Source organism: Triticum aestivum, chromosome 1D (assembly GCF_018294505.1).
Source record: "Triticum aestivum cultivar Chinese Spring chromosome 1D, IWGSC CS RefSeq v2.1, whole genome shotgun sequence".
NCBI lineage: Eukaryota > Viridiplantae > Streptophyta > Magnoliopsida > Poales > Poaceae > Triticum > Triticum aestivum.
Window position 1 is genome coordinate 408,228,382 of NC_057796.1, and position 26,313 is coordinate 408,254,694.

At 49.8% G+C, this 26,313-nt stretch overlaps 1 protein-coding gene across 1 annotated transcript; it reads right to left on the reverse strand.

Moving 5' to 3' along the window:
* Window positions 1-17,328: 17,328 nt before the first annotated feature.
* LOC123182453 (aldehyde dehydrogenase family 2 member C4) lies at window positions 17,329-21,552 on the reverse strand. The gene is made up of 9 exons (XM_044595013.1): window positions 21,221-21,552; window positions 19,505-19,647; window positions 19,023-19,406; window positions 18,818-18,907; window positions 18,543-18,716; window positions 18,287-18,424; window positions 18,025-18,162; window positions 17,879-17,940; window positions 17,329-17,772 (listed from the first exon to the last, which is right to left on the reverse strand). Exons 1-9 carry the CDS (start codon window positions 21,303-21,305, stop codon window positions 17,499-17,501), a joined length of 1,488 nt encoding a protein of 495 aa, XP_044450948.1. The 5' UTR covers window positions 21,306-21,552; the 3' UTR covers window positions 17,329-17,498.
* Between the last annotated feature and the right edge of the window lie 4,761 nt (window positions 21,553-26,313).

The following is a 26,313-nucleotide window of genomic DNA, read 5'->3' on the forward strand; positions in this document are numbered from 1 at the left end:
GTGTACCAGACCTGATGTGTGCCTTGCTACAACTCTAGCAGGGAGGTACCAAAGTAATCCAGGAGTGGATCACTGGACATCGGTCAAAATTATCCTTAGAGGAGTAAGGAATATTTCTCGGTTATGGAGGTGATAAAGAGTTCCTCATAAAGAGTTACGTCGATGCAAGATTACACCGATTTGGATGACTCTGAGTCTCAATCTGGATACATATTGAAAGTGGGAGCAATTAGCTAGAGTAGCTCCATGCAAAGGATTGTAGACATAGAAATTTCCAAAATACATACGGATCTGAATGTGGCAGACCCGTTGACTAAACTTCTCTCACATGCAAAACATGATCACACCTTAGTACTCTTTGGGTGTTAATCACATGGCGATGTGACTAGATTATTGACTCTAGTAAACCCTTTGGGTGTTGGTCACATGGCGATGTGAACTATGGGGGTTAATCACATGGTGATGTGAACTATTGGTGTTAAATCACATGGCGATGTGAACTAGATTATTGACTCTAGTGCAAGTGGGAGACTGAAGGAAATATGCCCTAGAGGCAATAATAAAGTTGCCATTTATATTTCCTTATATCATGATAAACATCTATTATTCATGCTAGAATTGTATTAACCGGAAACTTGATACATATGTGGATACATAGACAATACAGTGTCCCTAGTAAGCCTCTACTAGACTAGCTTGTTGATCAAAGATGGTTAAGTTTCCTAACCATAGACATGTGTTGTCATTTGATGAACGGGGTCACATCATTAGGAGAATGATCTGATGGACAAGGCCCATCCGTTAGCTTAGCATTATGATCGTTTAGTTTTATTGCTATTGCTTTCTTCATGACTTATACATATTCCTCTAACTATGAGATTATGCAACTCCCGAATACCGGAGGAACACCTTGTGTGCTATCAAACATCAAAACGTAACTGGGTGATTATAAAGATGCTCTACAGGTGTCTCCGAAGGTGTTTGTTGGGTTGGCATAGATCGAGATTAGGATTTGTCACTCCGTGTATCAGAGAGGTATCTCTGGGCCCTCTCGGTAATGCACATCACTATAAGCCTTGCAAGCAATGTGACTAATGACTTAGTTGCGGGATGATGCATTATGGAATGAGTAAAGAGACTTGCCAGTAACGAGATTCAACTAGGTATGATGGTACCGACGATCGAATCTCGGGCAAGTAACATACCGATGACAAAGGGAATGACGTATGTTGTTATGTAGTTTGACCGATAAAGATCTTCATAGAATATGTAGGAGCCAATACGAGCATCCAGGTTCCGCTATTGGTTATTGACCGGATATGTGTCTGGTCATGTCTACATAGTTCTCGAACCCGTAGGGTCCACACGCTTAACGTTCGATGATGATTTGTATCATGAGTTATGTGTTTTGGTGACTGAAGTTTGTTCGGAGTCCCGGATGAGATCACGGACATGACGAGGAGTCTCGAAATGGTCGAGAGGTAAAGATTCATATACTGGAAGGTTTTATACGGACACCGAAATGGTTCCGAAAAAGATCGGGGATTGTTCGGAGTACCGGAGGTTACCGGAACCCCTCGGGAAAGTTAATGGGCCTCATGGGCCATGGTGGAGAAGAGGAGGCAGGCCACGGGAGGTGGAGCGCGCCTCCCCCTTGCCCAAACCGAATTGGACAAGGGGTGGGGGCGCGGCCCTCCCTTTCCTTCTCCTTCTCCCCCATTTCCCCTTTCCCCTCTCCGTTGGAAGGAAGAGGGGGGGCGAATACTACTTGGACTGGGACTCTAAGTAGGACTCCCCCCGTTGGCGCGCCACTCCTAGGCCGCCGGCCTCCTCCTCCCCTCCTTTATATACGGGGGCAGAGGCACCCCAAAGGCAGACCAAGAATTCTCTTAGCCGTGTGCGGTGCCCCCCTCCACAGTTTACTCCTCCGGTCATAGCGTCGTAGTGCTTAGGCAAAGCCCTACGCGGATCACATCACCAACACTGTCGTGCTGACAGAACTCTCCCTCGACCCTCTACTGGATCAAGAGTTCGAGGGACGTCATCGAGCTGAACGTGTGCTGAACAGGAGGTGCCGTACGTTCGGTACTTGGATCGATTCGATCATGAAGACGTTCGACTACATCAACCGCGTTAACATACCGCTTCTGCTTTCGGTCTACGAGGGTACGTGGACACACTCTCCCCCTCTCGTTGCTATGCATCTCCTAGATAGATCTTGCGTGATCATAGGAATTTTTTTGAAATTGCATGCTACGTTCCCCAACAGCACGTCCCCTGCCCGGTCGGCTGCCCCTTCGCCCGGCGCATCGGCGAACCCAGCGGCGGCCTCGCCCGGCCCATCGGCGGCCCCAGCAGCCTCCTCGCCTGGCCCATCGGCAGCTCCTTCACCGCGCGCTGCTGACTCGAAGCGTGCTGACGCCGCGCCCGACTCGCCTTCTACCTCGGTGCAGGATGCTGCTACTCCGTGGTCGCCGACTGCTCAGCTCGCATCGCCCTCTGTCGAGGGCAGCCCTGTCCCCTCGACCGCGATGCCTCCATCTACTCCTGGTCACACCATGGTCACACACACCTGCGATCACACCTGGCGTGCGCTTGTACCGATTGATGGGACCGTCCGGTATGATCCTAGCCGGCGCGCGATTCATGCGGTGCCTGTCTCTCATCGCGATGCTCTCCGTGAGACCGCCTGGCGTACAACGATGATTGATGAGCTAGCCGACCTTCATCACAACAATACTTGGGTTCTTGTGCCTCGTCCGCGCGGAGTCAACATTGATGGGAGCAAATGGATTTTCAAGACCAAGCATCGTCCAGATGGCCCTGTTGATAAGTACAAGGCCCGACTGGTCGCCCGTGCACTACTAGGAAAAGGCCTACTAGTGGCGCACCAGTTTTGCCTACTAATGGCGCACTACTGGTGCGCCACTAGTACCACGCCACTAGTATTTTTTACTAATGGCGCACCACTGGTGCGCCATTAGTATCTGGTATACTAATGGCGCACCAGGCAGTGCGCCATTAGTATAGGCCACGGTGGGCCATTAGTATGCCTCCCAGGGGGGCATATTTACCCATGTGCTTTGCCATACTAATGGCGCACTGCGGGGTGATGCGCCATTAGTATCCTTTGGCATACTAATGGCGCACGTTGGGGTGATGCTCCATTAGTATCCTTTGGCATACTAATGGCGCACGTTGGGGTGATGCGCCATTAGTATGTATATAGGGCTTTTTTTCTTTCTGATATTTGCACAGATTACAAAATATATTATTGGACAGAATATAAACAGCACCACACAACAACAGCAGATTCATCGAATACAATAGAAGATTAGTCTCCGAATACAATTCATCATATTAGTCTCCGAATTCAAAAGACCGAACAAAGATAGAACATTACAAGTCTCGAGACCGCAAGTAGCGAGTTTGTCTTCACATTACAAGTCGATATCGATCATCTAAACTACCATCACATAGGTTCCTCCAACGCTCCCTCCTCTCCCGCTAGATAGCGCACGTATCTACATTCCCCCTCCGCCCTAGTGGTGTACCCTTTGTAACTGTTACCGCTGAAACGGTGAACCTGTCTCCGACACTCCTCCCAGTCGTCGTAGACTCCGGGAACCTTACCCTTGTACACGACATACGACGGCATCTCTATGCACTAGCCAAACAATAGACAATACATAAGTAATATATAAGTATGCAACAAAAGGATCGGAAGAGAAAAGCAAGACATTAATAGCACGATTCATGGTCCTACTAATAAATATCATCAATTACATCTAAGTTAAATGACTGTCCAAACCATAGAGACATACAAGTTCATTAAAGTTTCAGAACTACACATAGCACCACTACTTTCGACTCGACTCATGGGACCGGAGCGTGGATGAAGCCGCCGTCTGTCGTGATGGTCATGAAGTCGCGGGCGTTGTCAGCCTGCATTTGTAGCGCTGTGTCTATCTCACTGTTGGACGGTTGAAATTTGAGGTAGAACTGCCCCGAGGTACGAAGGACATCTTGATGGATGATTTCTGCAAACTCCGACTAGATGCGAAAGAATTCTTGTCGGATGTCCGCGTCCTGGATTGCCGCCAAGCTTGCGGCCCAATCTTTGAGATTATTTGGTAGCAGAAGGTGATTATGGTCCCGTACGATCGCCCGCATGTGATGGAGGGCGTAGTAGGCATCCTTCTGACCGCCAGGCGGCTGCTTGACGCAAGGGAACGTCGTATTGTGGGTGAACATGTGCCTGCTGTACCTACGAGCTGGCCTCTTAAAGGTGCCTCCAGATGCAGCGTAGCCGGGGAGAGCATCATCAAGAACTTTCTTGATATTTGTGTAGTCTATCTTGTAGTCACGGTCCGGGTCGAAATACGTGGCCATGGAATATTTCGGGCTTAAGAGGATGAGTGTGCAATGTGTGTCACTGCACAGAACACGGAATGTTAGAAAAAAAGAACGATCGAAATGTAAGAAATCCTATGTTACGGGGCGGTTAGGAGATGACTTACTCGGGAAAGTAAGGCACGAGGAAGTTATCCTTATCTGGGTTTGCCAGAATGACGCCTTCGAGGTGTGAACTCACGACTTGCCGATCCCCAGCGCTGCCCAAGATCTTGGCACGCATGTAGAAGGGGTCGACTATCACAATGTCTGGGGTCTTGTCTCTAATACTGAGCGAAAACAGCCGAACGAAGGTGTAGTGCAGCGGATGAAGGTTAAACATAGCAAAGATGTCATCAAACCGCAGGACGATCGTACCCCCGACGGCGCTATCCACAAAGCCCTTGCCCTCTGGCACCTTGGCCACGAAAATCGGGTATGCCACATCATTCTCTCTGAGACGCCGCTTCTCCAAAGAAAGAACACTGTCATGCGGACTCCGCATAGCACCGGTTGCAGCATTGAGCATATTTGTCGGTAGCATCGCCCTACCCGCCACATGCACCCTCCTCGAGATATCCTTAGGTGAAGGTGGCCCGTCCTGAGCACGGATCGTACTCGGTGCCGGCTGGCTCGCACCGGCGCCCTTGTTAGTCTTTCGTTTCCGTCCCTTCTTCCTGATCTGCTGTAATGGGATCGAGTTCTGCTCACAGACCGCCTTCTTGAGCGTGTTGGGGCTGATAATATTTCGCACCTCAGCTATCTGAGGCTCGGTGAAGGCGGCAGCTGGAGGCGTCTCCTGAGAACTGAACGCCAGACGACGCCTGTTGCAATTGGGTTTCTCCGCCGTACCAGCTAGATCGCGGTCGTCTTTTTCAGGGTTGGGTTCTTGAGAAGGAGGCCCACAGAACTCGTCACCGTACCCATGTTCGGCAAAGTACTTATCGACGTTGGAAAATGTATCGCCGTCGTTGTCGTCGTCGTCCGGATCCTGTGCCATATGCATGTCCGGATCTTGTGCCATAGGGATGTCCGGCATGTCCGGTAGCGTTGCGGCGTTCTTGCCATGGCTTGGTGCTGGCACGACTGGCGGTCTTGTCTGTGGGGTGGTGTCCCCCGCCCCCAAGCGAATCTGGCTCTTCGGCCAAAGCAGGGGCCAGCTTACGCAGGCGCTGAGGGTCATCACATCATCTTCGTCGGCCCAGCGGGTCGAATCAGAGGTAACAACTCGTCGCAGCCTGGTAGCACCCGAACCAGTTCAACCCTATACAAGCTGGGTGGCATCGGATTACCGTGGAACACGCGGTTGCCCGCTTGAACGATTCTGCCCTTGGCGACATCAACCAACTCGTCGCCCACGAAGTGCAGGAGAGTGCAAGGAACGTCGGCGGTGCGCTGCGAAAACATGTAGGGCGTCAGGGATGCCCAGTCAAAGGCAAGGAGATGAAGTCATCAGCCGAGAGGCTTAGTTACCATGATGCCGTCGAGCTTGGCTAATGTCGAGGCACCGCCAACGGCGGGTGTGCAACTGACGGAGGGGCCGCTTGCTGGCGAGGTGCCGACCGGCGTACACCCGGGTGCATTAAGCTCCAATGCCCGTGCCGGCGCCGGAGACACGAATACCGCCTCCACCAGAGACACCAATGGCGCCGCCTGCGCGTTGTGCGAGTTGCTGGCCATGAAGCTGGGAACCGGGGGAGGCCCCTGTTGGCCGCCCGCAATCCACGTCGTCAGCCCCTGAATCAAGGTAGGCACTATGGCGGTGAGCGTCGTTCCCAGTTGTTGTTGCACTTGCTCTTGGACAATCTCCGGAATCCGCGCCACTTGTGCCTAGAGTTCTTGAACCTCGCGCGACTGGCTTTCCGAGCTGGTCTTTTTCTCCTTTCGCCCACCAGCGGTATAGTATGACGACCATTTTGTGGACAAGCCTTTGCCGGCCACACGACCAGCTGACGACGGCTTACTGAGCTTATCCTTGTTTTTCATTACGTTCAACGCCCTATTTAAAGGGGTGTCAAAAGGGGAGCCCTGAGACGACCCCGCGCTACTGCTTTCAGCCTCCTGCGGAAGGAATGTGAACCATTTAGAAATTTGGCTTCATTAATTAGAATGCAACCATATGGACCTAATTACGCGGGGGTGTATTCCTTACCAGAACAAGCTCAAGCGCCCTGGTCTTCGGATTCGTGGTAAGCTCCTTTGTTACCGGGTCCTCCTTGTACCGGGCCCTGACAAAGTTCCTGGTCTGCTTGTCACGTAATTTCTCAAAGCGGGGCGGTAGGCCTTGCTCGGCACGCTCCGCGTCCTCCTTGTCCCATATAGGCTCCGCCACTCTGTAACCGCCGAGACCGAGTTGGTGGACCCCTAAGTTCAACTCCCGCATTTCTTTCCCCCACTGACTTGATTCAGAGGTTGCGCTGCTCTCGCACTTGATCTTGAACTCCTTGTAGTCATCTTTGCTCATCAAAGGATATTTCGCCTTGATCTTCTCATAACTATAACCTTTTTCAATCATTGCCTTCACCGTGCTTCTCCATGTAGACAGGGCCGTGCTCATCCTCATGAGGGCGGCACTGTTCACTTTATTCCCTGAGAGGCGTGTGTTTGCAAACTCAGCGGGGAACTTGTATCGTTCGTGCAGCTTCGTGAAGAGGAGGTTGCGCAAATTCCCTCGGTCCTTATACCTTAGATTCTCGGTGTTGATCGAGACGGTGCTCCGGAGAATGCACCCGAGCTGAACCGAGTACCACTTGACTACTTGTTTGGGCGTTGTTGGATGCCCGTCGGAGTTCACTTCAGTAAATTCCTCCTTGACGGTGCCGAGCACGCTCGGGCGCCGGTCCTTCCGTTGCCTCTTCGGTTGGCTGCCATCTGTGCGTGCGCTGCCATCATCAGTGGTGGCTTCCTCGGCGGCACCATCAGTGGTGTCATCCCCGACGCCACTAGGGGTTGTGTAGTCAGGATCGGTGTCTTCCGCGGCGTCCTCATAGCGGTGAGGTTCTTCCTCCAGCTCCTGGGACAGCTCCCAGAATTGCTTGCTGCCCGAACCGCCGGCCTCATCGTTGTGGGCCATGTTTTGCTCTAAATAGGAAAAAAGTTTGGTCAAAAAGTTGGTTATTGTCAAGGAACAAGATCATGGTCTCATCATTTAGGGTTTGTCGACACCGAGAGGCATCCTAAAAGCTAAGCTTTTATCATTTAGGGTTTGTCGACGCCAAGGCACCCTAAAAGCCTAAGCTTTCATCATTTGGGCCTAATCACTTGGCTCTATTGCCACCTATGGTTTAATGCAGCAAGAATAAAGGGGCAATTGATCCTACTTAATTAAGTACTAAGATACCCCGGCCCATGCATTAGTCGCAAGTACCCCATATGTCCTATTTTTAGCAAAGTCATGCTAAAATTCACGGAAAATTTCAGCATGACCTTTGCTGAAAATAGGACATATGGAGTACCCGAATTTGCCGGAACGGAAGTTAATCGACATTCCGGCAAACTCAAGGGCCTCTCGGGGTACCTGCAAAATCATCACGACACGATGGTCAGAGACAAAACCCAGCAAACTAGCACAACAATGTGCCTCTACTTTCATATGGATGAAAAGGCCACAATGTGCCTCTACTAGCACCACAATCTTAGTTAACTTCTGGGGACATCAGAAAGTTAACATCCTCCTGATTATTATGAGGACTTCAATGCCACTGTTTACTCAAACTTAAGTTAGTAATTAAAAATATAAAATAGGGTAACCCAGTGACAGGACTGTTGGTTGATGTCACAAAAAAGTTGCTAGTCTCAACATGTTCTACAGTTGTTAAAATTATGAAAAAAGTGCAGTACATATAAATTATTTCATCACTGAGAGGAGATAACCAAAAGTTTCCAAGCAATATGATTAAGAAAATGGGATTTAGGCATCCAAATGCCACAAAAGACCAAATCACATTTTTAAACCAAGTTACACAAAGAAAATGCACCTAAGCACCAAGAGGAACTGTTACAACTCCATAAGGTATATCCAAGTCACTGCTGCTCATATTCAAAAAACCTAACTCCAATATAACCAGAAAGATTTTAAAACATTATATCTCCCTGCTGACACGAACTGAAAGCGTAACAAAAATACCATCTTCTTTTGTTGATGCATTGGTGTTTCAGAGCAGAGGTAAGAAAACCGGAGACCATATATGTAGTTTCTAACATATGCAAGATTACTTAAAAATTGGAGAGCCATGTCGTTTCTACCGGACCTAAATAGAGCTAGCTGCTGGTGTTGAACAATAAACAACCACACCACACACTAAGACAAGTAACTGAAATGACTCTCGTTGTATTCTAGTAGAAGAAGAAACAAGAGAGAGATGCAAGATAGTAGTATATATAGGTGAGTCAACCTATTATTCTAGGCAGCTGCCTTGCTGGTGATTCGGTGTCGTCGCAACTGGATCCCTCCCACTCGACCTGCGATCTTCTACAAGGAAAAAGTAGCAGCTCAGTCAACCACCATATAATTATACAAGGAAAAAATGTTACTTGGCACAAGTGTAAACGAGAAGCTTGAGGTAGCAGTAGATTGAAGTGATAAAGTGCAAAGGAGAAGCTTGAGCTAGTAAACAATTTCTGAATGTTATAAAGTGGGGAAAGTAAAATAAAATTCATGACTAGTCATGGCAGTAGAAAAGAGATGAAATTTCACAAAACCAGAGCCAAGCATAGTCCAGAATGTCAAATTTTCAGTTAGTTAATTATTACAGTCCTTTGCTAAAAGAGATGATCCGTCCAAGAAATTTAATACTAGATGCATGCAGTCTGTTGAGGATCTTTTAGTGAATGACTAAGAACAAGTAGCCGAGCTTGCCCAAGAAAGATTAGATTCAGAAGTGCTGGCTGATGCTAGTGAATGGACTGACAGTTATACAGTGTCAATTGACAGTAAGTAGAGTGAGATGATCAAACGTTTGTGCTGAATAGCAGTGGCAGTGTAATGTTAACTAAATACAGTTGGCAGTGTATAGAGTGTTAATTGACAGTGGCTTGTCCTGGATATAACTCATTTTCTAGGTTTACCTTGGGTAGATAGCCCATGAATGCGGAACAGATACTTACATTCATGCCGTGAGATAAACTTATTTTCAGGTATAAACCATGGACAATTACCCGATGATACAGTGCATTTTTCTTCAGTGTATGTCCAGTGCATTTTTCTTCTTCTTTCGTTGAGTAGCATAAATTAGACCTATCATTGTGTAAGATGCAGGAGTACTTCTTATACTCTGTGGCATTGCCATACTTAGCCAAGAGTCCCCATTTCTTATATTCTGTGAGATGCAGTCATCTTTTACTCCAGTTCTTATAGTATTTTGGAGTACATTGCCTGTTATGCTGCTTGCAAGGTTAGCATAGGTTCAGAAATGGGGACTAAAAAACAGTGATTTAATTCTCCAATTCAATTTTCATTTTCAAGTTTAAATTTGAATTTCAACGGTAGTGATTTTACACCTAGTTCAACAGTGATTTTACCTCGATTTCGACGGTAATTTCAGCAGCAGAGTCGGGGGCGGGGACTAAAAAAATCTTAACCCTAACAGCATAGTGGAGCGCGTGGAAGACGAGGTGGGGCGGCGGGTAGACGGGCACCTTGGCGTGCAGGCGCTCGAGGGCGACGAACTGGCGCTCGAGGGCGGCGGGTAGACGGGCGCCTCCCCGGAGAGCGCCTCCAGCCACGTCTCCTCCACGAGCAGCTCCGAAACCGGCGAGGTGGAGGTTGCGGCGCGCGTGGGCGAGGGCAAGGTTGGTGTCGGCCCTGCGGCGCTGCTCCGGCGAGACTGGGGTGGGGTCGGAGGGGAGGAAGGGGAGGATGGGGAGAGGGAGGCGGCGGTGGCGCGGATTGGGAGCGGACGGAGAGGAACTGGCGCGAGGGAGAGGGACGAAGGGGAACTGGCGAGGGAGAGGGAGGAATTAGCTATAGGGGGAAACTTACTAATGGCGCACCCCGAAGCGGTGCGCCATTAGAATGTTTTTTTATATAGCAATGGCGCACCCACGATCGGTGTGCCATTAGTGAACTTTTTTTTATATAGCAATGGCGCACCAGCCAGAGGTGCGCCATTAGTAATATTTTTTATTATTTTTTTGTTGCATCTAATAATTTTTTAGAAAATGAAAATGAATATGAAACAATAATAATTTTTTATAAAAACAGTAATAATTTTTTTAAAAATATAATCAAAATTGTTATTTGAAAATATTTATGAATATGAAAAAATCATCAAATTTATTATTTGAAAATATAATCAAATTTGTTTTTTTTTGCAATTTTAGTTGCATTCATTTGTGACGGTGGAGCGGGCCGGGGAGGGTGCGGGGGGTCGTCGGCGGCGGTGGAGCGGGCCGGGGAGGGTGCGGTGGGTCGTCGGCGGCGGTGGAGCAGGGGAGGATGCGGTGGGTCGTCGGCGGCGGTGGAGCGGGGGAGGGTGCGGGGGGTCGGCGACGGCGGCCGGTGGAGCGGGGAAGAGGGTGCGGGGGTGCTCGGCGGCGAGGGGGACCGGATCTGACGAGGTGGGATAGCGATCGAGATGGAGGGGAATCGAGATCGAGTGTCCATGAAATTTAAAAATATTCATGAGTTCAAAAAGTGCCCATGAAATACAATCGAGAAATGAAGGCTACAATTTAAATACAATCGATCTTAGCTAGCTATCTGTTAACAATCTTCTTGCCCTTATTTTTCGTAAATGGAGTTCTTCTCTTGAACGGACGTCCTTTAGGTAGGGTGGTCCTGCTTCTTCTTGTGGTGTATGCTGATACTTCATCGTCGTCGTCATGTTCCATCTTCGGGTCGCCGTACTTGTCGAAGTCTTGCTCATTGGCGACTCCATCCATTCTGATGATCTTCCTTTTGCCTCTCCTCACGACAACACGACTGGGCTTTGACGGGTCGGTAATGAAGAAGCATTGGTCCACTTGGGAAGCCAGTATCCATGGCTCATTTTTCGCGGTGACGTTCGCGCCTGCGGTCTTGGATTTGGCTTCGAGTATAACCATGGTGGTGAAATACCGGTCTTCTTTTATGACGCTCTTGGCCCATCTGACACAGAACATCGGGACCTTCTCTCCAGCGTAGCTCAGCTCCCAGATCTCCTCGATCCTTCCGTAGTATCCGTCCTTGTCGTTACCGGTGTAGGATTCCATCATTACCTCGGAGTTCTGATAACCATCGCTCTTCATGTCCTTGTCCTCGGTGTAGAATGTGTAGCCGTTGATATCGTACGCCTCATACGTCATCAGGTTGTGCTCGGCGCCCTGTGACAAGGCGAATATGAGTTGTTCTTCCGTGGAAGAATCCTCATGTAAAGGGTACGACAGAAGCTTCTGCTTGAACCAACGCGTGAAACATGAGTTGTGCTCTTTGATTATATCTCCGTCCGTCCTCTGTTGGCCTCGGTCATTGTACGTCTTCTCAATAAAGGTTTTGTGCTCTACCACCCAAGGATCGACCACGTCTATGTGTTGTAGCGCGACTAGGTTTGCTCTTTCAAAGTCGGCGAGTCGACCATCAAAGTCGACATGCATTTCGCGGCGACCCTCACGGTGACCCCATCCAGCGAGCCTGCCGAGGTGCCTGTTGACGGGCAGACCAACGGGGTTCTCGATGCCTAGATAATTCGTGCAGTAGGAGATGCACTCGTCGGTCAGAAAGCCCCTGGCTATGCTTCCCTCTGGACGTGACATGTTGCGAACGTATCCTTTGATGACACCATTCATCCTTTCGAACGGCATCATGTTGTGCAGGAACGTCGGCCCGAGTTGGATGATATCCTCCACGATATGGACCAGCAGATGCACCATAACGTCGAAGAATGCGGGCGGGAAGTACATCTCAAGCTCGCATAGTATCACCACGATCTCTTCCTGTAGCCTTCTGAGTTGCCTCACGCCAACCGACTTCTGAGAGATGACGTCGAAAAAGTTGCATAGGCCAAATAGCATTTCACGGACGTGCGCGTCCATGATCCCACGGATTGCAACTGGAAGTATCTGCGTCATCAGCACGTGACAGTTGTGAGACTTCATCCTGCTAAACTTCTGCTTCGCTGAGTCTAGGTATCTGCTTACCTTCCCCGCGTAACCGTAAGGAAGTTTTACTCCTACAAGGCAGGTGAAAAATTGATCGATCTCCTCCTGACTTAGAGTGAAGCACGCGGGAGGGAAGTCATTTCCGGTCTTCTTGGCCTTTTTGCCTTTGCGACGACTTTCCGTGTCCTGCTTCGCCTCATCATCATTAGCGTGAAGCTCCTCCCTGATGCCCATTGATTTCAAGTCTGCCCTTGCTTTCGGCCCATCTTTGGTCCTCTCTGGCATGTTGAGCAGGGTACCAAGCAGACTCTCGCACACGTTCTTTGTGATATGCATAACATCAAGGCTTTGAGGCACACGGTGGATCTTCCAGTACGGCAAGTCCCAGAAAACAGACCTCGTTTTCCATACCTTCAACAGCGGCTCTGGCGCCTTTCGCTTCTTTCCCGGCTCTGGCGCCTTTTGCTTCTTTCCCGGCAGTGGGCAATCTTTCCAATTTTTCAACAGCTCGTCTATTTCCTCGCCGCTCCTCGTACGCAGGCGTCTTCGGGGTTCGGTTTCACCATTGAACAGATCCTTGCGTTTCCTCCACGGGTCATCGTCGCGAAGCCACCTTCGATGTCCCATGAACATGGTTTTTGAAGACCCGGGATCTCTATCTAGCTGGCGATACGTTGTGTCATCCATGCACCTGACGCATCCAGAAAATCCGTGGACCACCTGCCCCGCGAGATATCCGTAACCGAGATAGTCGTGCACCGTCGTGAGTAGTGCGGCTCTCATAGGGAAATATTCTTTCTCTGCGGCGTCCCACGTATTGGCTGGCATTTTCCACAGCGTGTCTAGCTCCTCTTTCAGCAGCCCCAGATACAGATTGATGTTGTTCCCTGGTTGTTTCGGCCCTTCAATTAGCATACTCATGTGAATGTACTTCCTCTTCATGCACAACCAGGGGGGAAGGTTGTACATCCACACAAACACAGGCCAGGTGCTATGTGTGCTTCTCTGGCTACCAAACGGATTGACTCCATCGGTGCTCGCACCCAGCACGATGTTCCTTGGATCCTTCCCAAATTCTCGGTGTTCGAAGTTCAACGCTTGCCACTGGCTCCCATCCTTAGGGTGACTCAGCATCTTGTCTTTTTTATTTATCTCCGGATCATTTGCGTCATCTTCTCGCTTCTTCTCCTCCCTATCCGCGTGCTAACGCAGGAGCTTTGCTACCTAGGGTCCGTGAAATACCGCTGCAGACGAGGAGTGATCGGAAAGTACCACACCACTTTTCGAGGAGCTTTCTTCCTCTTCTTGTATCGAGTGACGCCGCACACCAGACATATGGTAGACTCCGCGTGCTCGTCCCGATAAATGATGCAATTGTTCATGCACACATGGTATTTCACGTGCGGTAAATCCAGAGGACACACGATTTTCTTCGCCTCCTCGAAACTGGTCGGGCACTTGTTCCCCTTGGGAAGACGTTCGTGCCAGAATGACATGTTCTCGTCGAAGCATGCGTCGGTCATTTTGTGTTTTACCTTCATCTCCAGAGCCATGAGCGTTACTTTCAGGCGGGTATCCTCGGGCCTGCATCCTTCATACAATGGAGTAACCGCGTCTATCTCCAGTTGATCCAGCTTGGCTTTCTCTCGGGCGGCAGCTCTTGCGTTATCCGTCTGCTTGAGAAGCAGCTCTTGAATATGAGGGTCCTGCACCCAGCCCATCGATGGTCCATCGTCGTCTGCTCCGCCGGCATCTTCATCTTCATGATCATGCCCTTCGTCTGCTCCCGCATCTTCCTCATCATCATGTCCGGCATCTTCTACATGATGACTGTGTATAGCATCACCGTCGTGATCATGTCCTGGAGATTCTTCATCTTCTCGCCCGCCCGAGACGCGGTGGTTGTCTTGCTGCCCTTCCTCATTTCTTGCCCGCCCCCCATGGACGACTTCATAGTCATCTTCATCACCTTGCCACCGATAGCCATCCATGAAACCACGCAAGAGCAGGTGGTCCCGCACCTGCCCGGAATCCGGGTCCGCAATAAGGCTCTTCAGCTTGCATCTTCGACACGGACATCTTATCTCCGTCTCGTTCTTTTCAAGCATCTCGGCCTTCGCGGAGCTCAAAAACCTATTCACGATGCCTTCGGTCATCGTGCGGACCATGGTCGCCTGCGGGGTAGAGGAAAACGATATTTTAGAACCAAGAAAAAATTTGGCATGACTTTCCCTAAAAATAGGACCAAAAAGAATGCATAGTGCCAAAATTCTCGCCAAAACGGAAATGAATCAACATTCCGGCAAAATATTGGCAACTATCGCATTTCAAATACCGGTACCTGCAAACACAAACATATATGCAACACCACAAACATATGCAACACCACAAACATACATAGATCTAGCTAGGCCATAAAAAGTGCATGTGCACGTTGTTGGAGGGAGAACAACATAAAGATAGCTTCCCCCTTACTTACCTATCAAAAAAAGGTAATTTAACCACTTAATTTGGATGAATTTATGGTGCAAATGAGGTGACGAGGAGGAGGCAGCCGAGACAAGCTTGGAGGAGTTGGTGGAGAGAATGAAGTGGGGAAAGTGAGTGGGTAGGTGTGGCTGTCCAAAATATCTAGCTCGTCCCAGGTTACTAATTGCGCACCACCAACAAATGCGCCATTAGTAACCCTGGTTACTAATGGCGCACCTGCTGGTGGTGCGCCATTAGTAGTTTTGCAAAAAAAACACTAATGGCGCACCAGGGAACAGTGCGCCATTACTAGTTTAAACTAGTAATGGCGCACTGTTCCCTGGTGCGCCATTAGTAGTTTTGCAAAAAATAAAAAATAAAAAAATATAGTAGTGGCGCACTATGTGGTTGGTGCGCCATTACTAGTTAGAACTAGTAATGGCGCACTGTGCCCTGGTGCGCCATTAGTATGTTTGAAAAAATAAAAAATGAAAAATTTGTTACTAGTGGCGCACCGTGTGTCTGGTGCGCCATTAGTGTCTTTCACACTAATGGTGCACCAGCACATGGTGCGCCACTGCTATATAGTAGTGGCGCACCACATGTCTGGTGTGCCATTAGTGGCCATTCCATCTATAGCCCTTTTCCTAGTAGTGGTGGTTTCACCCAGCAGCTTGGCATTAACAATGGCCACACGTCCAGTCCGGTTGTCAAGCCGGCTACTGTTCGATCTTGCTCTTGCTGTCTCTCGTGGCTGGAGTCTTCGGCAGATTGATGTCAGTAACACCTTCCTTCATGGTTTCTTATCTGAGGATGTTTATATGCAGCAGCCGCCTGGTTTTGAGGACGCTCGGTATCCCTCGCATGTGTGCAAGCTGCAGCGGGCTCTCTATGGACTCAAACAGTCTCCTCGTGTGTGGTATGCTCGGCTCAGTGCACGTCTTATTCAGCTTGGTTTTGTCTCCTCCAAAGCAGACACATCTCCATTTTCCTTCCGCTATCGTGATGTTCAGATCTATATGCTAGTCTATGTGGATGATATTGTTATCGCCGGATGCTCTCCCCAAGCTGTTGATGGTCTTGTTCACTCCCTTGCGGCCAGTTTCCCTATCAAGGACCTTGGGCCGTTGGAGTACTTCCTTGGTTTGGAAGCGTCGTAAAATTCAGGGGGATGACATTGACTCAACGGAAGTATGCCTTGGATCTTTTGCACTGTGTGAGCATGGAGAATTGTAAGCCCACTTCCACACCATTGTCTACCTCAGATCAGCTTTCCCGAGTGTCTGGACAACCTCTCAGTACCGGTGATTCTTTCCGGTATCGCAGTGTCGTTGGTGGACTGCAGTATTTGACACTCACCCATCCGGATATTTCGTTTGCAGTGAACAAGGTATGCCAGTTACTCTCGCAGCCCACTGATGTTCATTGGGAAGCTGTTAAGCGCATTCTGCGCTATGTGAAAGGGACATTGCACACAGGACTGAAGTTTCGGAAGGCTACCTCCACTAGCATTAGTATTTTTACTGATGCAGATTGGCAGGATGCCCTGATGATCGCCGATCCACCGGAGGCTTTGCTATCTTTGTTGGACCGAATCTCATTTCCTGGAGCTCTAAGAAACAGTCGACAGTGTCGAGATCCAGTATAGAGGCCGAGTACAAAGCTTTGGCAAACGGAGCTGCTGAAGCCATCTGGGTAGATTCACTACTCAAAGAGCTTGGTGTTTCACAGCAGCGTGTTCCCGTTCTCTGGTGTGATAATTTAGGAGCCACATATCTGACTGCCAACCCAGTTTTCCATGCACGTACCAAGCACATTGAGATCGATTTCCATTTTGAGAGTGGTCGTGTAGCTTCTGGAGCTCTTGAGGTCAGGTTCATTTCCTCTAATGATGAGTTGGCTGATGTGTTCATCAAACCAGCCACTCGACAGATGCTAGACCGTTTTAGTTCCAATCTAAACCTTGTACATAGTAGAAGTTTAGATTGAGGGAAGTGTTAAAATAGGTCTAGCGTGTCACGTACACGTACTTTGTACTTATGTAATTGTATGTGCTGATCATTATATATAGAGAGACGTGGAGAGGCATTGCCCCACGGAAAATCCTAAACCCTATTCTCAAACTATGAAATGTTCTTATCCTCTATGCTGCGTTCGGATGTCTATATTCAGGTCCCGAATTGGATTTGGATTTTCCCAAACCCCCTCCCACCGCGGCGCAAGGCACATCTCCTCGCCGGCCTCCCTGTCACCTCCTCCTAGGGAAGTGAAAATGGGACGTCTATTCATCGTCACAATATGTGGATCTCATATGGGTCTTGCAACATAAGACTCCTACATAGTTTCAAAGGCGTTACACCATTGTGTTGTCAAATGCGTGACACAAAGATGAAGGATCAGAAGCGAATCACTTGCACCATATATATATCACACCTCCAACAAGTTTTTGGCACGCATGCAACATACCAGGCACAAACAAAGGACTACGACACAAGCACCAGGCAACTCAACACGCATGTACAGTGCACAAATACAGAAACTTGCATTGTCTTGGCTACTATCTAATACCAAGGCGAGTCAGGGACTGCGGTGATGACGCTCTTGACCTGCATGTACTTGTCGATGGCCATCATCCCCTGGTCCCGGCCGAAGCCGCTCATCTTGTACCCGCCAAAGGGCGCCTCGGGATCGAAGGCGAAGTAACAATTCACCCACACGGTACCCGCTCGAACCGACCTCGACACCCGGTTGGCGATGTCCAAGTTCTTGGTGATTATCCCGGCGGCCAGCCCGTACTTCGTGCAGTTGGCCTTCTCTATCGCCTCATCGACCGTCCTGCGGGCAAAGACGGGCAGAACAGTTACTTGGTCAGACACTAGAAGTTCATAATTCAAAAACCAATTTAACTTTTCTCATGTGACATTGTGAAGAATTCGCGTACTTGAACTTCATGAGGGACATCACAGGGCCAAAGATCTCATCTTGAGCGATCTTCATGTCCTCCTATGGAAGTCAATTGTTTTCCCCTTGTGAGTAACATGATGTGTACACCTTCTGTCTTGTGCGTCTAGTAGAAGTTAAAATTACCTTGACATCTGCAAATATGGTAGGCTCAATGTAGTATCCTTTGTCGCCGGCACGTTTGCCGCCGGTCAGCAGAGTCGCCCCCTCGCTCTTGCCATGCTCAATGTACCTTAGGACCCTTTCAAATTGCTCCTTATCAACCTAGATTCAAGCTGGTTGAATTAATCATATTTGCCACTTCCTTTCCGGCCATGAACCCGACTAGTTTTGGCGCGTTTTTCCTCGAATTTGAGCATGGTTGATGAAAAATGAAGGCTTTATGTACCTGGGGACCCATGTTGGTGGCGACGTCGAACGGGTCTCCGACTTTCCAGTTCTGTGCAGCCACCACAGCCTTCTTCACGAACTCGTCGTAGATCCCTTCCTGAACATAAACACGAGACCCCGCGACGCAAACCTCTCCCTGGAAGTTCAGATTCAGATAGCAGTATATATATGGTCAGTGTCTGTCTTTTGCTCTGTGGGGTTGTTTACTAGCATTTGTTCATTTTATCCTCTGTGGAGAGAATGCTATCTATTACCTTGTTGAAGAAGATGGCAAGCCTTGAGAGCTCAACCGCCATGTCGACGTCGGCGTCGTCGAAGATTATCAGAGGCGACTTGCCGCCGAGCTCAAGCGACACCGTCTTCAGGTTGCTCCGTGCAGATGCCTCCATGATGAGGCGGCCTACTTCACCAGAGCCGGTGAAAGCAACCTGACCGATATGGTGGTAGAATTATCTTTCATTAGGATAGTGTAAATAGAGCAGAAATGCATGACACAGAACAAGTAATACTAATGATCATTTGTGCTCACGCTGTCGACGTCCATGTGGGAGGCAATGGCGGCGCCGGCCGTCGGGCCGAAGCCAGGGACGACATTGATCACTCCGTCCGGAATGCCAGCCTGAAACATGCATGTATACACGTGAGGACAGGTTGAGTTTTACTATAGTTCACAATTCACATCGACGGTGTTTGGAATGGAAGGGCGTTAAGTTGTAGAGAGATCCATTGATTACCAGCTTCGCAAGGTGCGCGTAGTAGAGGGCGGAGAGGGGCGTCTGCTCGGCGGGCTTGACGACGACGGTGCATCCGGCGGCGAGCGCCGGGCTGATCTTGAGGAAGAACATGAGGCTGGGGAAGTTCCACGGGATGATGATGCCGACCACCCCGATGGGCTCCTTGAGGGTGTACCCCTGGTACTTGCCGGACACGCGCAGCGACTCGCCGTGGATCTTGTCGGCGGCGCCGGCGTAGTAGCGCAGCATCTGCACCGCCGCAGGGATGTCGATGATCTTGCCCAGCAGCAGCAGCTTGCCGGCGTCGGCGCCGTCCAGCGCCGCGAGCTCCTCGGTGTGCTGCTCCATCAGGTCGGCCAGCTTGTGCATGGCCCTGCCCCTCTCCTGCATGCATGCATGGACGCCGGCGGCGAGTGAGTTGCCAGGCAATTTGTCGACCGGATGAGCTACATCGACAGGGGCGGGAGTGCCGGATTACGTACGTAGCCTGACATGCGGGGCCACTTGCCGTGCTCGAAGGCCTCCCTGGCGGCGCCGACGGCGAGGTCCACGTCGGCTTTGTCCGCCTCTGCGATGTGGGCCAGCACGTCGCCTGTGCGTGGGTCCCGCGTCTCGAACGTCTTGCCTGAAAAAAGACGAAATCCACCAGCAAATCACGTCGGCATTTCTCCCTCGTTTGTGGTTGTGGCCACCAGTCGACCGGTAGGCGGTAGCATGCATATACAAACATCAAGTGGCGGCAATTAGAAATCAAAGGGATAGAATACCGTGTCGAATCGCAATAATTCTGTAAGTTATGGGATGATGTGTACATCTGCTTCCGTTGAACCTCGTGAACGTTTTTTAAAGCAAAGAATCTCGTGAACGTGACAGAGACAACTTTGGCCTGATCGATGGAGAGAGCAAGCAAAATCAGGGATTTCTGGGCTTCATCCACAAGGATATTAGGCAAGTTGGTCCGTATCAGTGACAGCGAGTAGAATGCATTTGCAAAGTCAAGAAAGACATGTGTCCCTCCTCGTGGCGTTCACTGTACCAAGGGAGGCAGGGGAAGGAAAAAATTATAGTATCTCTTAACTTATTCTCCTTTTTATTGTCTTTTGTTTTTCAACGGATTATTTCTCATATCTGTTTTGGCGGTAGCAACAGAAGATGTCTCTAGCTACTGCAGTTCCGAGAGAATATTCATACTGATTTTTCCATGTCAAGTCATTCAGTCCTCAGAAACAACGACCGGCGAGCCGAGCCACAATCAAATTTAATTTCAGTTTCTTTGCGTTTATACCGTGATGCACGTTTAAGAAATATAAGCACGGGCTACTGGTCGAAAACACCATGCATATAAGGCTACTCATAGTGGGGAGTATCATATAGTAGCATCATGCATGTGGTACTAGTGTATGATACTACCTTTATAGTGCATAGTATCATAAAGTAGTATCATAGATGACCATATTTATTGTCATGCATGACACAAAGTAGCATAACATTTAACATGATATGGTATCTACCTATGTTACTCTAACGGTCTAACCCTCTCTCTCTCATTTAATTGTGTGCCACATAAGCATGTTTGTTAGTCACAAGTGCATGTTACCGGTTATATTACTCCCACTATGCACAGCCTAAAGGCCAACTTGGTTCGGCGGGGAATGTCTAAAAAGTGGCTACAAAACATTTACGAAATCTTGTTTGCATTAAAGATACTTGCATGAACTGTATTTCCACAAATTTCTGTCAGAAAAGAAACTATAGTCTTCCCTAAAAAAAAAACCCCTACAAAGTCAACCATGGCTACCTTTTGCGCGGAGTTTCAAGAATGCAAATATATTCATGAAACTTAAGGTGATCACACAACACTGAGTCATGTAGATTTTGTACGGCCAATAAAGAACAAAAAGAAGATATTTCATTGAGCATATATAGATGCTTTATCGATACCAAGTTGAGCAGTTCGAACTGGCAAAGAAAACTGATGTGTGGATTTTAGCACCTCATTTGGATCACCTTGCTTGGGACGTACTGATTGCTAGAACTCAAACGAATAGACGATATGTCAATCTTATCGACATGCATCTTCGTCCGCGAAGACGACAAAGGGAAGGTAGCTAGTGCCTAGTTATCCACCAAATTGGAACATATATAGCCAGTATATGAATCATTTCACTGGCACAAACTAATTGATCATGACGACGTACCCGAGGCGGCATCGACGAACTCGCCGTTGATGAAGAGCTTGGTGTGCTTGATCTCCGGCACCATCACCATCTCGTTGCTCCCCATTGCGATGCGTGTCTGAACTCAGCAACACAACCTTGAGTTGGTTGGTTCTGCCGGTCAATCTTTCTGCTCCTCTCTAGCTACCGGAAGGTCTTGTAGAACTTGAGTTTCTTATATAGAAGAGGGCTTCGGTGTGTGGCTACAGCGTTCTTCCTTCGTTTTAGAACAGTCTGGCTACAGCTTGGAGAAGTACGGGTGGGACTTGAAAACTCTCTTCTCCTCCACCTTGTATGTCGCTAGCGCGTGTGGCGGAGACAGAGGGCGGCGAGCAGGGGAAGACTTTTTTCCTTTTGATGAGATAGCAGGGGAAGACTTTCTGGTATACCTTAGTTTTTTTTTTGGAGCGAATGGTATACATTAGTGTACTGTACAGGTGCTAATGGCCGAAAAATATTTATTGCCTTTTTTTTAGATAAGATTAATGATAGCCCAGCTTGATTTTTGGTGGAATCAGTAGCCCATGCGCCATCGTGGGCTGCCGCATGTACCCTAGCTTTCTACTAGGTCAATTGAGGCCAACCGACTCAAAAAAAAAGATTTCTCAGAAAATAAAATTGAGGCCAACCGATTTGGATGTGTCTCCCGATTTTGATTCTGACTCTAGGCTGGGGTACTCGCTGGGACCCATTGTCAGTCGGTGTGGAATCAGTTTTCACCGTATCTTTGTCTCAAGAAAATAAAGTCTTCCCCTGCTCAGTTTATAAGGTCCATGCTGGAGCAAGCTCTGAATTTGCAGACGATAATTCTGAAAGGAGATGAGAGACGTGAGTTGTGTGATGCCCTTGATCATCTCGTCCTTCAAAATTTCCCAAGAAGAAGGATGAGCAGGAACTGATAGACAAATTCGAGATGGCATATTCTCGCCGCGGATAGTTGTCGATGAATATGGAGCTATAATAAACTAGTCAGAGAGGGCATATCTCAGGCGAGACAATATTTGATATTTAAGTAGTAGGAAACATCATGTAGGGCGCGTTTGGTTGCCAGCATAAGGCCCAACCAGGCCCGGGTGAGAAGAGTTTGGGCTATTTGGTTGGTCTGGATACACTGTTCAACCTGCATCGCACGAACTTTAAAGCACCCTCGAGCTAGGCCCGCGAGCTACGCTCGAACTGGCAGTTTCTCGCGAGTCAGGCCCGAGCGAGGCACGTTGGCGACGGGGCTGCACGCGAGGAGCCACCCTCGAGAAGCCGCGTTGCTTCCCGAAGAGCCGACAGTTATTACCCTCACCTTCCCTCACCGCTCTCTCTCCCCTCTCCCCTCTCCCAACTCTCATTGACGGCGGCGGCGGCGGCGTGCAGCAGATCGGAGAACAGCAAGTCGACCTACGACCACCTTCACCGGCATCCGCAGCAGCATCACTTCGGCAATGGCCGTAAGCTATTTCCCCCCTCCTCGCCTAATACATCACATTTGATTCGAGTTTCGTTTCGATCTGCGTTAGAGGAACGGGGAATCGGGGTAAACACCATAGAGGCGACCATAACATCGTCATGACTAATGGTACATATGAGGTTCCAGATCCGGATTGAGTACAATAGTAATGAGGATTAGGGTTCATCTTACATAGTACGCACAGATCGTAGCCTCGGGCACCCTGGAGGCGATTGGAGCGGTGGGTGGGCTTGGTCTTGGTCTTGGTCTTGGTCTTCTCCTGCACCACCATCTCTTCTTCCTCGCCGGAGTCCACCTTGATTGGCATGCTTCGGTTTCCTGGCTCCGGCGCCCTCACAATCATCGCCACCGCATCCTCTTCCGTAGGCACAGTATTTGTGGTGAAGTACACGCCGGCACGATGGTCATGAGGACGCCAGTACTGTCTGTACTTGGCCCACTTTGCTCTTTGTCCAGTGTCACCGGATTCAGCCTGATTCATTGTGACGCCCTCGATTCAATCGTACACTAATCATACACGCAAATGTGTACGATCAAGATCAAGGACTCACCGGAAGATATCACAGCACAACTCTAGACACAAATTAAAATAATACAAGCTTTATGTTACAAGCCATGGGCCTCGAGGGCTCGAATACATAAGCTCGAAAACACAAGAGTCAGCGAAAGCAACAATATCTGAGTACAGACATAAGTTAGACAAGTTTGCCTTAAGAAGGCTAGCACAAAAACTACATCGATCGAAAAGGCAAGGCCTCCTGCCTGGGAGCCTCCTAACTACTCCTGGCCGTCGGCGGTCTCCACGTAGTAGTAGGCATCGACGGTGGCATATGGCTCCTGGGCTCCGACATCTGGTTGCGACAACCGAGAGGAAAGGAAAGGGGGAAAAGAGGGAGAAAAGCAACCGTGAGTACTCATCCAAAGTACTCGCAAGCAAGGATCTACACTACATATGCATGTGTATCTGTGTAAAGAGGCAATATCAGTGGACTGAACTGCAGAATACGAGAATAAGGGGGGGATAGCTAGTCCTGTCGAAGACTACGCTTCTGGCAGCCTCCATCTTGCAGCATGTAGAAGAGAGTAGATGGTAAGTTCATCAAGTATCATCGCATAGCATAATCCTACCCGGCGATCCCCTCCTCGTCACCTTGTTAGAGAGTGATCACCGGGTTATATCTGGCACTTGGAAGGGTGTGTTTTATTAAGTATCCAGTTCTAGTTGTCATAAGGTCAAGGTACAACTCCGGGTCGTCCTTTTACCGAGGGACACGGCTCTTCGAATAGATAAACTTCCCTGCAGGGGTGCACCACATAACCCAACACGCTCGTTCCCATTTGGCTGGACACACTTTCCTGGGTCATGCCCGGCCTCGGAAGATCAACACGTTGCAGCCCTACCTAGGCGAAACAGAGAGGTCAGCACGCCAGTCTAAATCCTATGCGCGCAGGGGTCTGGGCCCGTCGCCCATTGCACACCTGCACGTTGCGAACGCGGCCGGTGAGCAGACCTAGCAACCTCCATTTCCAAAGAAGTTGCGTTACGCGGTCCAACCCGGCGCGCGCCGCTCAGTCGCTGACGTCAAGAAGGCTTCGGTTGATACCACGACGTCGAGTGCCCATAACTTTCCCACGTAGTTGGTTAGTGCGTATAGACCAAATGGCCAGACTCAGATCAAATACCAAGAACTCGTTAAGCGTGTTATTTTGAAGTAACCGCGGACGCCGACCAGGGCCAGGCCCACCTCTCACCTAGGTAGTCTCAACCTGCCCTGTCGCTTCGCTACAAAAATCCACACAGAGCGCCATTGGGACAAAGGTCCTTTCCGCCCCCAATCCGTGAATCACTCGCGGGTGCTCCACGAGCCGACCCGACTTTAGTCACCACATGTATCATGTATAAAGTATATAGTATAAACCCGTGATCACCTCCCGAGTGATCACGGCCCGATAGTATAGCATGGCAGACGGACAAGAATGTAGGGCCACTAATGGAATACTAGCATCCTATACTAAGCATTTAGGATTGCAGGTACAGGTAACAACAGTAGTAGCAAGGACAGGCTATGCATCAGGATAGGATAAATGGAAAGCAGTAACAGGCTACACTACTCTAATGCAAGTAGTATAGAGTAGAATAGGCGATATCTGGTGATCAAGGGGGGAGTTTCCTGGTTGCTCTGGCAAGAAGGAGGGGTCGTCAACAGCGTAGTCGGTCGGGGCACCAGCAGCGGCGTCGGTCTCGTAGTCTACCGGAGAGAAGAGGGGGAAGAAACAATGAATACAATGCAAACAGATGCATAACGATGCATGACAAAGCAAACAGTGGTGTTAGGTGTGCCCTAACGCGGTAAGAGGTGATACCGGCGAAGGAGGGAAACATTCAGGAAAGTATCCCCGGTGTTTCGCGTTTTTGGACAGATGTACCGGATGGGGAAAGTTGCGTGTTCGATATGCTAGGGGTGTGTGGCGGACGAACAGGCTGCGTATCCGGATTTGTCTCGTCGTTCTGAGCAACTTTCATGTAGAAAGTATTTTCATCTGAGCTACAGTTTATTTTATATGATTTTCTAAAGTTTTAAATCATTTTTAGAATTTATTTAATTAATTTCATTCAACATTATCCAGAACAGTGCATGCTGAAGTCATCATGATGTGAGCAATCAACAGGGTGTTGACTGGGTCAATCTGACGTGTGGGGTCCGCATGTCATTGACTGATCAGGCTAATCATGGTTTAATTAAGTTAACTAGTGATTAGGTTAATTTAATCAGGATTAATTAAGTTAATTTATTAATCAATATTTTAATTATTATTTTTAATTCCTTTTTCTTTATAAAAACGTTCTGGGGCTGGGCCCCACATGTCATTGGACCTAGGGGCCTTAGTGGGTTAGCGGGCGCTGGGTGCGGGCGTAGCCCGAACGGGCGCGGGGCGCGCACGACGCAAGCCAGCGCCGGGGCGCGGGCGACTAGACCTGGGCGCCGGCCAGCAGCGGTGGACGGCGGCGGCAGTCGCGGGCGGCGGTGGTGGCTGCAGGAGGCCAGCGGCAGGGTGGAGCATCGGGCAGCGGCCGCGGCCGGTAGAGGCCGCGGGGCACGCGCGGCGGGCCGACGTGGTTCGCACGCGGGCGCGTCTTGGCGGCGAGCAGAAGCTGGGCGGAGCCAGGGCAAGGCGCGCGCGGGTGTGCGGGGAACCGCGACGGGGCGCGGCCACACAGAGGCGGCGAGGTGAGGTGCGCGGCTGGAGCAGGGCCCTGACCGCGGCTACGGCGAGCGCACGAGCAGGCGGGCGCGGATGAGGTCGGGCGCGCGCGCACGAGTGGCAGAGGCGAGGTCGGGGCGCGGTAGTGGATGGTAGCGGAGCGAGGGCTCGGGGGACCACAGCGAGGCGCAGGGTCGAACATGGTCGGCGCGCGGCGGACGGCGCCGGTGACAGAGAACGAGGGGAGAGGAGGCCGGTGGCCTCACCAGCGTTGAAGAGAAGCGGGCGGCGAGGCTCGGGGACGACCCGTGGGGAGGAGATGAGGAGGTCACGGCGAGGTCGATCCGGCGTGGGGCGGCGGCGGCGAGGCGGCGCCGGGCGTCGGCGATGACGACGGGGTCAGGTCGATGCA

What these genes read in the sequence shown, in the direction of transcription:
- LOC123182453 (XM_044595013.1), bottom strand. Translation starts at nt 21,305, where the DNA reads ATGGGGAGCAACGAGATGGTGATGGTGCCGGAGATCAAGCACACCAAG. An exon ending in CCCACATGGACGTCGACAGC is followed by an intron (nt 18,717 to 18,817) that starts GTGAGCACAAAT and finishes CATATCGGTCAG; the next exon opens with GTTGCTTTCACCGGCTCTGG. An exon ending in TTGCCATCTTCTTCAACAAG is followed by an intron (nt 18,425 to 18,542) that starts GTAATAGATAGC and finishes CTGAACTTCCAG; the next exon opens with GGAGAGGTTTGCGTCGCGGG.